The 11,411-nt window shown below is 37.7% G+C and overlaps 1 protein-coding gene across 1 annotated transcript in view; it reads left to right on the top strand.

Annotated features, from left to right (window-relative positions):
- Nucleotides 1–9,894, top strand: part of SMC6 (structural maintenance of chromosomes 6) — a 59,824-nt gene extending 49,930 nt beyond the window's left edge. The window contains exons 24-27 of the mRNA XM_006910247.3: nt 2,506–2,611; nt 6,874–7,026; nt 8,434–8,531; nt 9,378–9,894. Coding sequence (XP_006910309.1) covers nt 2,506–2,611; nt 6,874–7,026; nt 8,434–8,531; nt 9,378–9,492 — 472 coding nt within the window. The 3' untranslated portion in view covers nt 9,493–9,894. The remainder of the gene's footprint in view (nt 1–2,505; nt 2,612–6,873; nt 7,027–8,433; nt 8,532–9,377) is intronic.
- The last annotated feature ends 1,517 nt before the right edge of the window (nt 9,895–11,411 follow it).

Here is an 11,411-nt window from a genome sequence, read left to right as displayed (position 1 = left end):
GGTGTAGCTCCATGGATGCAGAATCTCCGTTTCATTTACTGCTGTGTCTCCGGTGCCTCTTACATACCTGAAGTAGAGTGGAAACTTGATATATATCGGTTGTGTGAATGGACACAGAGTTAGGAAAACGGTATTATTAACGTACCCAGAAATGGACAGACTCACAGGGATAAACTGACCCCAACAGAAATCACAAGCAACAGAAATAGATGACAGTTGACAGGTAGGGATGGCCCGGGATGTGTTTGAATCTCACACAGCCCTAGTCTTGTCCTTTAACCTCTCTTCCCCAGAGGCACTCCCTCAGTAACATGCTTTCTACTTGTCTTTATATCCAAAACTCTACAATTTAAGGCTATAGGAATAAAAAAAAAAATACATCTTGCTCTAGTATATATGGGGTAATTCAGATAAAGCCATAAAGAAAAACAGACTTCGCACGTTTGACCGTATTACATAAGGAAACCGCAGGTTAGTTTTTGAAATGTGTGTTTCAGTTTTACAAGCATGTTACTAGGATTGAAATAGGATTCATTTTTATCCTTTTAAGGCTGCTAATTTTAAGCTTTGTGGGGCGGGACCAGAGCAGCGGGCAGTGGAGCGCCGGGTCCCCCCTGCCTGTGAGCGGCGCTCTCTGCGAACTGCTGTGATCCCTGTACCTTGTCAGGGTTTCCACTCTTGCCGGTGGGAACGGGAACTGTTCCTGGCTCTCGGTGAGCTTCGGGAGCTGCTGCTGCCGCTGCTGCTCGCAGGTGCCCCTCTCCCCAGCCGTGGGTACCGCACACACGGATGCCCACGGCGCTCGGCTGGAGGCCCTCGTGTTCTCCCTGCGCTGCGCTCTCTGCTCCAGACTCTGCTCTGGGAGCCGGAGGTTCTTTGGCCTCCCAGGCTCCTGGCTCTGTCTCCTCAGACACAGAGACCGCAGGCTCCACCGAGGTTTCCGCTCCCCTTTCCTCTTCCCATGAGCAGTGATTTGGGGCATCCATCGGGCTCAATTCGTTTGTTCCCCGTCCTTTGTAGATCAGTTCGAGTGGAACTGCCTGTGCTGTCTAATGTCCAGAGCCTGAAAACTCTTGCCTCGTATATTTTGTCCAATTTTTTTAGTTGTTACAGGCAGAAGGGTAAATCCACTGCGTATTACTACATCTTTTTCAGAAACAGTAGGATTTGTTTTATACTAAAAATTTTGTTATCCAGAAAATTTGTATTTAAAATATTTTCTGTAAAAGTATTTGTTTTATAGTTTATTAGCTTGATACATTTCTTCGTCACTGACGTGTTTTATGTTGCTTACCCAATCTTAGAAGTAGAATAAGAATTTTAAAAATTGTTTATCTCTTTACACTGGAGAACCTTGCCATTTTATGAGGAAAGTCAAAGTCTCTTTTAGACATGTCATGAATGGAGGCAACTGAAGAATACACATCAGTATTGAAAGAAAAAAAATTAACAGAAAATTCCGGAAACCAGCTGACAGTGGTTGCTGTGGCACAAAAGAAAGCTCAAGCTATCAGTATTTTCTAGTGTGGAAATTTAATGCAGTTTAAGAAGGAAATTGGGAGAGAAAAGAATAAAATGGTAGTTACTCTGAGGAAATGAGCCTTAGACTCATGAAAGAGCAAAAATGTTAAGAAAAATAGCCAGTCACCTGTCAGCCAGATCTTATTTTCTAAAAACCATTCTCCACCCAGAAGGCATCAAGGCTCCTTGGAGAAGTGGCCGGTTCCAGAGCCGGGCGGGGAAGGTGCAGGTGATCCTCTTGCTCTGCCAGAAAGCACGGAAGTGCTCAAAACAGATGTAGAGCTGTGATGAGAGGATGTAGGAGGCTTCTGAAGGGGCTCCCATTGGCAAAACGAGGGACAATTTGAGGACCAAAATAAATAAAGACAGGAATAGATGATAACCCAGTGACAAAAATGAGAATCTATGGTCCCATCCTGATAAATAGAAAGGTGGATAAGTAAGTGATTGAAGAAGGAGGAAAGGTCTTCCTTACAGCAGAGTCCCTTCTGAGAAATGGGGAAGGCATGGTGGGGTTCGCACTGCGCCAGGTGGGGTGTCAGGTATTACGATACAAAATGGTTAAGAGGTTTCACTTAACCCTTTTGCTATACTATAAAGTTGAGAGAGACAGGCAAATGAATAAGTCTTTTATCCATTATCTTAACTATTAGAGTTTAATCCTCCTAAGGACAAGATTAATCTCTTCTGTATTACTGTGACACCTTATATAAAATAGTTGATGAATTGATACATGTAATGTAATGGGATATATTAAATGCGAGGTGACATTTTCATTTTATAGATGTTTGTGGTAAAACCGTGGAGACAAAAATGGAATAAAAAGAAGGGGGAAAAACCACCTAAATTTCCAACTATGTTCCAACCAGTGTTAACATTTTGGCATATTTCTGTCTGGTCTTACATGCTAGTTTAAAGACCACGTGAATATACACTTCTGTATCTGTATATTCTTTTAAATACACCCATTTTCTTTATTTCAAGGTGTTTGACTTTACGATGCAAATTGTACTTTGACAACTTGTTATCTCAGCGGGCCTATTGTGGAAAAATGAATTTTGACCACAAGAATGAAACTCTTACTATATCAGTAAGTATCTCAACTCTTTGCATGGTAATTATTTGGAGAATTAATGGATACTTTGCCAAAATGTTGAAAGTTAAATTGACCTTACCAGCTAAAGCTGCAATTGTATATGTATTTCTAAAAATATCTTTACCCCCAGACAACCACATTATTTTCTTATGATGCAAATTAGGAATTTTATTTCAGTGACAAGTGTCTACCTTCTCTTTCTATTCCACTGGTTTCTTTTTTAAATTATGTGGGACATTCTAGAAGGTCCATATTCTCTGGTCTCACACTATAGGAAACCAAGAAAGGATTTCTCAAAGAGTATTCTACCCCATGTAATTGTGTACTGCTTATTTCTGAGGATGTCTAGATCTCTCCTTTTTTGGGTGGAGAAAACTACCACATTCAGCTTTGTAGAGTCAGTGTTTATGGATTCTTCCATAGTTACATGCGTCGAAAGAGGGAGTGTGGGATATAGCATTAAAATTTTATAGTCAGGAGATCAGGAGCAACGACTTACCCTAAGTAATTAGAGTAAATTTTTCAAATAATTGCTTACTACTCTTAGTTGCCATAAATTTATACTTCTAGATTAATACTTCAAATAACTAATAATTTGCAATACATTTTTTAAGAAAGGACTCATCTGAAATGTTTAAGGAATAATAATTAAGAAGAAGAACGACATCACATTTAAAAATTATCAAAAAGCTTAAACAGGAACTTCATAAATTTAAGTATCCAAATGGCAAATAAGTACATGAAAATGTGTTCAGTGTCATTAGTCATTGGAGAAATACAACTTTATACCATAGGTTATGATCATATTGCTACTAGTGTGACTAAGATGAACAAGACGGATGACGCCTCGTGTTGGCGCGGGGTGGGTCCAGACCCTCCTACCTTGCTAGAGGGAGTGTAATTTGGTGGCACTAGCTTGGACACACGTCTGGCAGTGGCTCTTAAGCAGTTCCACTCTTTTCAAAAACTGGTAAAATTCATCCATGCGATTAAAGTAAAAAATACTGGTTACCTTCTTGTGGTTAATAGTGACTTGTAGAGAACACAGAGAATCTGCTGAGATGCTGGAAGCGTTCTGTCTGATCTGAGTAATGGTCACCCGCACACAGAGAATCTGCTGAGATGCTGGAAGCGTTCTGGTCACCCGCTGTGTGTGATTGTGTGTGTTTGTGTGTCTCTGTGTAAAAACTATTCTGTGTGTGTGTGTGTGTGTGTGTGTGTGTGTGTGTGTGTGTAAAAACTATTTGAGCTGAACATTTAAGCTTTGTGTTCCTTACTGTATATAATTTATACTCTAATAAAAATGAAGAAAAAAAAAGACAGTATTAGGAGTGTTTGGGTAATTTATCCCCAGAACTAACCATATAAGACAACTGAAGGTAGATTTTCCAACATCATCCCTGTTATTCAAAAGAATATTATTGTTTAAGAATCTAGTTTCTGGTCTTCATTTATCAAAAAATAAAACTGAGCTGAAGTCCCATGGTAACTTAGTAAAATAAGAAGTAAAATTTAGATCTTCACAATTCATCTAGGGCTTCATTCATTAGATTGATACAAAATGCAGATTTGGAGCAAAAGATTGCATCCTGTTACTTAGTTCTTACTTTCATATGGGGTTTTTATTTGGTTAGTTGGTCGGTTTGGTTTGGCTTTTTACTGTTTCTGTTAATGTTGCTTTTTCTTTTGGATTTTCATAGAGGATTCAGGCTTACAGATGATAAACATAAAATTTCACTGTATGCTTAAATTAGAATTTTTCATAACCCTTAAAAGATTAAAAAATACATGAAAGTTTACTTAAGAGCTACATACTTTTTCAAATAGTTGTTTGGAAAATTTGTGAAGCTGTGTGTCTGCTAAAACGTGTTATAAAACTTAATGATGTAAAACAAGTTGGTTTGCTATTCATTTCATTAATTGCTTTTATATTGTTTTTTATTGTCCCCATGGACCCTTGTTAAAGGGAATTTTTTCTGAAGAGATTTTGTGAATTTCAGTTCATTGCTGCTATATTCTTTGGCTGGTATGAACCTATTTAAATTGGTCCTGTGTCTTTTTGACATTCAATAATTACTTGTAAAGCAATTTAACCACCAGATGTCACTGTAATTCAAGCAACAAAAGATTATGTTGGCATTTATAAATGTTTGAAAAAAATAAAACAATCCCATTTACAGTAGAATCAAAAACGATAAAATAGAATAAATTTAACCAAGAAGTTGTAAGATCTGTATCTGGAAAACTATGACACATTGATGAAAAAAATTGAAGAAACCACAAATAAATAGAAAGATTTCCTGTGTTCATGGATCAGAAGAACTGTATTGTTAAAATGTCTATGTTACCCAAAGCCATCTATAGATTCGGTACAATTTCTGTCTAGATTCCAATGGCATTGTTCACAGAAAAAGAAAAAACAATCCTGAAATTCATATGGAACCAGAAAAGACCCCAGATAGCCAAAGCAACCTTGACAAAAAAGAACAAAGCTGGAGGCATCACACTTATTGATCGTTATGGATTTGTAACATAGTTTGGAATCTCCTAAAGGAAAACACGAGGAAAAAGCTCCTTGATATTGGTCTTGTCAGTGATTTTTTTGGATGTGACACTAAAAGGACAAGCCACCAAAGCAAAAATGAGCAAAGTGGAACTACGTCAAACTAAAACGCTTCTGCACAGCAAAAGAAACAAAAACAGCTTACAGAGTGGGAGAAGATATTTGCAAACCATATATCTGATAAGGGATTAATATCCAGAATATATAAGGAACTCATACAACTCAATAGCAAAAACATATCCAGTTTAAAAATTGGCCAATAACCAGAATAGACATTTTCCCAAAGAAGAAGTAAAGATGTCCAGCAGGTACACAAAAAGATACCCGATCAGAAAGACAAGAAATAACAAGTGTTGGCGAGCATGTGGAGAAATGGACACCCTGGTGTAGCCCTTATGGAAAACAATATAAGGTTCCTCAAGTTAAAAATAGAACTACCAATTCTGCTTCTTGGTATATATCTGAAGGAAATGAAACCACTGTGTCAAGAGATATCTGCACCTCCATGTTCATTCCAGCATTATTTACAGTGGCCAAGACATGGAAACAACCTAAGTGTCCGTTGACAGATGAATGGTTGAAAGAAAATGCGATATATACACAAGCACAGTCAAACACAGTGCAATAGGAAATCCTGTTGTGACAGCATGCATGAACCCTGAGGGCATTACACTAAGTGAACTAAGTCAGACAAATACTGTGTAATCTCACTTACATGTGGCATCTAAAAGGCCAAACTGTCGGAAACAGAGTAGCATGGTAGTTGCCAGACTTCGGGGTGTGGGGGAAATGGGCGAAGGTGGTCGGAGGGTATAAGCTGTGTAAGATGAGTATACTCTTCCCTCTGTGTTCTTCTAGAAGTTTTATGGTTTCAGGTCTCCTATTAATTTTGTGTTAGTTTTTGTGAGTGGTATAAGATAAGAGTCCAGTTTTATTCTTTTGCGTGTGAATATCCAGTTCTCCCAGCACCATTTATTGAAAGAGACTATCTTTTCCCCGTGATATATATTCTTGGCTCCTTTGTCAAATAGTAGTTGACCACATATGCACGGGTTTATTTCTGGGCTCTCGATTCTGTTGCATTGGTCTGTGTGTCTGTTTTCATGCCATTTCAGAGCAGTGACTGTATTTAACACTATATACTGTATCGTGTACTTGAAAGTTGCTCAGAGAGTAGATCTCAGAAATTCTCACCACACACACACAAAGGTAACTATGAAGTGATGGCTGTGCTAACTAACCTTATTTTGGTAATCGTTTCACAATATATTCGTGTATCAGATCATCACGTTGTACACCTTAAACTTCCACAGTTGTTATATATCAATTTTTCTCAGCAAAGCTAAAGCGGGGAAAATTATAGCTACTTCAGGAGGACTAATTCAAACTATTAATTTTGACCGCTAACTTTTGCCTAACATTGCATTGTTATTATTAAACCTTTGGAATTTTGTTACGTTAGATCCAGTACATTATGGTGAGTAAATGTTTTCAATTTGATTCTCTCACAGTAAAACAAAAACCACTGTTGCATACCTCACCATTTTATATTTTAAATGGAATAGATGTTTCTTCCATGTTTTATTACCTCTTTTTTTAAAACTCTGAACCTGTTGTTTCTGATGTTAACCAACCTTTTTTGTAAAGAATTTAATGTGACTCTTTCTATACGTTTTTTGTTAACTCATTCAAGGTTCAGCCTGGAGAGGGAAACAAAGCTGCTTTCAATGACATGAGAGCCTTATCTGGAGGTGAACGCTCTTTTTCCACAGTTTGCTTCATCCTTTCTCTGTGGTCCATTGCTGAATCTCCTTTCAGATGCCTGGATGAGTTTGATGTCTACATGGTAGGGTTAAATTTTAAAATCTCTTAATGTTTTTGGTAGGGGGGAGGGCGGGTGTGTATTTTGAAAGGAAGCAGTTCTTTCTTTAGTTTTATCGATAATGAAAGATCTTGCCTGGACACTTAAAAGTGTGGTAAGTGGTGAGGAGACACCCCGTGCCGACCTGTCCTGGCGTCATCCTCCTCCTTCCGGTCAGGGGTGCCCATACCCTCCGCCGGGTGGGCTCTCCTCAGCCTCATCCCCAGTCCATGTCCATCTCCTGTGCTAACAAGAAATTAAAACCAGTTCACCCCCCCTTGCTTGATGAACTCTGGCTGCTATTTGTTCTCCCTCTTTCTTCACAGCCACTTTGCAAAGAGCAGCGTTTATAACACCAGGGAGTAGGAACGTTTGACTTGGAAGTTAAAAAACCTGAGATGGAGACCTGTCTCTGCCGCCAGTTACCCACAGGACTGTGGGCAAAGTATTTGTCCTTTTTGGGCCTCAGGATGGCATTTTGCCCCCATTGAAATTGTTTAGAAAAATGTACCCAAGTTCTGAGAACCAATCCAAAGGAAACGAGTGAATATTTTTTGGTGCATTGTCAGCTTTGTTATTAAAGGATAGGCCTCCCCAGGGCAGTGTTTTGAAAGGACAGTATTTCATTTGTGCAAGCGCTAGTTATTTTTTACTTTATGTTAGATTACTTTACACATATGCCTGATGGAAGAATTTATATCATAGGAGCCACTGAGCAATACAGGCAGGGCATGGGTGCCCTGTCTGCCTCCCAAGCTCCTGTCCTGCCACCACGCTCTGCTGTCACACGCGGCTTCCGACAGACCTTTAAAAATATATGCGTTTATTTGTGTTTTCAGCTTTCGGTTTTCAAGGGAGTTGAGATATTTGGATTTTTTTTTTTTTTTCATTTTAACTCATTTAGTTATTTAATTCATTTAATTTCAAAACCTGTTATAAGTAAATGTTCTTTTTCTACACACTGATGTGCTGTTTAACATTTTAAAGATTCAGTGAGAGATTGGTCTGTAAATTCAAAGTGGTTCACGTACAAATTGTTGAAGGCGAAGTTACTGTTGATATTGTTCTGAACGGCTATTACTGTACAAATTAGATTCATTATATAACACTTAGTTGTGTCTTTTGAATACTTTTTCATTACTTAAAATATATTTGTGGGAGGGAGCTATACTTATAAATACTTTGACTGTAGCATTTACCTGGGAGGTGTTTGTATTCAGTATTTTCCCCTAATAGTTTCGGGTATTATCTTTCCCGATGCTCTGCATCAGAGGGCAGGTGATGGGTGACCCCTGGGTGAAAGCCCAGGGCTTCGTAATAGCCAGCAGAGCAGCGTTTTTACAGGATCGCGAGGACACAGCAGTGCCCCTCACTTCCGCCTTTGTTCTTCAGGACATGGTTAACCGGAGAATTGCGATGGACATGATACTGAAGATGGCGGATTCCCAGCGCTTCAGGCAGTTTATCTTGCTTACTCCTCAAAGCATGAGGTAACTTTTAAAAACTCTTCTGCGAATGTATATATCAAGTATATAAACGGGGAAAAAGAAGTCTTTTATAATCTTAATTTTTAAAGTGCAAATGCATAAATGGCCCAAAGAAAGAACAAGGATTAGCCCCTATACTCGTTCCAGAGATTTAAGATCTGTTTTTTCGGATATTTAAAATTTCGTTTGTGTCATCTCCCTCCCATAACAGAAGCAAGTTGATTTGAATGTGATTATTGGTTTATTACTGTTCTATTTTGAATCTGCTCTTTGGTTATCATGACCAACGAATGTGAAATATCTGTAGTAATTCTGTTTAGACTAAAGAAACAATTAGGATTTTCCTAGTCTTGGCTCTTTTCCTGGTCAGGTAAAAGGACCGGTTTTTCTGTAGAGCTCTACCCTGCTGTCAGGCGGCACTGACTGGGTATCTACCCATAAGGTGCCAGGCACGGTGTCACTGAGAGTCTACTCTCTCTAAAGTGGTCACTTTGATCATACGGGGCTTAAATTTGTGATTAGAAATATTCAGGTAACTCTTGGCTAGACAGGAAGAAAAAGAGTTAGAAATAGGTTATATGTAAATCTTCACGTTCATATCCCTCCAAACTGAAAACCCATGGCATTTAGCAGGATGTTAATTTCTTAAAAAAAAAAAAAAAATGAAAACAAATTATTTCCTTATTACAAATTATATTTCTCCTGGAACTTCAGATGTTAGACATATCTCCCTATTAGCGGATAACAGCCATTTAGATTTATATTTTCATGAGGTAGCAGTAAAATTTTTTTTTTGTAATGTGAAAAAAATTTCTTAGAAATTTGAATAATTTATTTTACTTCCTCTAGCTCACTTCCATCAAGTAAACTGATTAGAATTCTTCGAATGTCCGATCCTGAAAGAGGACAAATGACATTGCCTTTTCGACCTGTGACTCAAGAGGAAGAAGAAAATCGAAGTTGATGTGTAACTTAATATGCCACGTCCTCATGATGAACGATTTGTGAAGGGAAAAAATTCAGGGCTATTTGACGAAATAAAATGAAACTAAAGATATTCTAAAATAAAAGAGATTCCTTTATATAACTGACCACAATAAAATATGTAAATAAGTTTAAAAACCAACTACAACCAGCAATTTAAAATTACTATTACTTTACTTTGAGAAAGTCAGTTTCATAGTATTGGTTTTAAATCTTTTTAAGTTTGTTTCTTTGTTTTATTTTTAACCATCTACTTTTATAGATTCTTTTTCAGAAGTAAAATTTTGTACATATGTACATGTACATATCTGTTTCATTTGGGTTCATTTCTATAGTATTTTATAAGAATTAAAATAAAAGTTTGAGTATCTGGTTATATTTAGTTTTGCTTTTCCAGAATATTACATTCTCACTGCAGGGGGTGGGGTCCACAGGCAGTCTGTGGATGGGGACCAGTTTATAGTGGATTTTTTGTCTGGTTTTTGCTATTAATTATGAGAGACTTACACAGAACTATAAAAACTTTGGTCGAAATGCCTGCACAGGTCACTTTTAACCCTAGCGATACGACGATAGATTTGGGCTGTACTTTTAATTTGCCTACCATATTTCGTCAGATTTAACATACTGTCTCTTTATAAGACACTTCCGTGGAGCAGTAGAGCACTGCCAACTTCCAACACGTGGCCTTTCCCTCAGTCCTGTCGCTGTCCTTCACGCAACTAAACGTCTAACCCATGTGGGAACTGGCTGACAGCACAGTGCTGCATTCTGGCCTGCAGCGTGTTTGCCTGGTTTAAAACCCCAGTTTTCAATTCAGGGGTGTGCAAGCTCTGGCTCAGCCACAAGAGAACACAGGCCAAAAGGACTGTGTAGACGAGGCTGAGGAGAGGTCTGGGGAAATGGGGGTCAGAGGTGGCTCCCCTTGGAGAGGGTAGCCAAGAGCCAAAGGCCAACCTTTTGATGGTGAGCTGGCATCAGTTATAAGATACATCCTAATTATAGCGTTGTTAAAAGATGTGCTTCTTAGAATGATAAAATATAGTACAATGTAAGAAATGGTACCCATGAACTTTTTTAAAAAGTTTGCTACTAAGATTAATGCTAAACTTTTCAAAAAGACAGGGATATCTAAAAGCAGCATTCCCTGTATTAGTAGCAATAAGTACTTAGGAGGCTGAAAAGGAAATATTTTAGGGAGAAAAGGCAGTATTTTAAAAGCAACAGCACTTCTATAGTTACTGAGAAAAACTGGATTTTGTTATTTTGGTGGAGTAAGGGAGTTTAGTCTTAAACTGAGATCAGTTAGCAAATGGGTTCAAGAACTTGTGCTTTTCTAATCTAAGAATTTACAGAAACAGGAAATCTTTGCTGTTTTAAACATCCCCTACCAGTCATAAAAAGACTGATTTCTAATTTACATTTATAATTATTTTCTATCCACACTATTTTAACAAACACATGCCTTTCAAATAAAAAATGAAGTAGAATATACCAAATGCATAAACTTGTATGAGTTAAATAATTTCATTGTCTGGATTTTCGTGATGGCTTTCGAATGTTATGATTCTTAATACCGAATGAAAAATAGAATTCTCAGGTATCTTAGTGTCCCTTATTGAGTCAAAGACTGTTCATTGTTTTGGCCTCACAAAGTTTTGGTTTTAACTATCATAAGTGAAAATATCTTTAATTAATGTTCTAATTAATATTAACAGTAATTAGAATAAAACAAGAAAAAGGGAATTGTTCTTTTCGAATATGTGTAATTTCTTAAAATGCAGCATTAAGTTTATATGTGTTGAGTGACTTAACTACATCATACATATGACTCCTTGACCCCTAGTTTATCATCAGCGCAGCTATGACTGACTTGAATAATGCTCACCCAGTCTGACC

This window comes from Pteropus alecto, unplaced genomic scaffold (assembly GCF_000325575.1).
Source record: "Pteropus alecto unplaced genomic scaffold, ASM32557v1 scaffold61, whole genome shotgun sequence".
NCBI classification, from domain to species: domain Eukaryota; kingdom Metazoa; phylum Chordata; class Mammalia; order Chiroptera; family Pteropodidae; genus Pteropus; species Pteropus alecto.
This window is presented reverse-complemented; position numbering and strand designations above follow the sequence as displayed.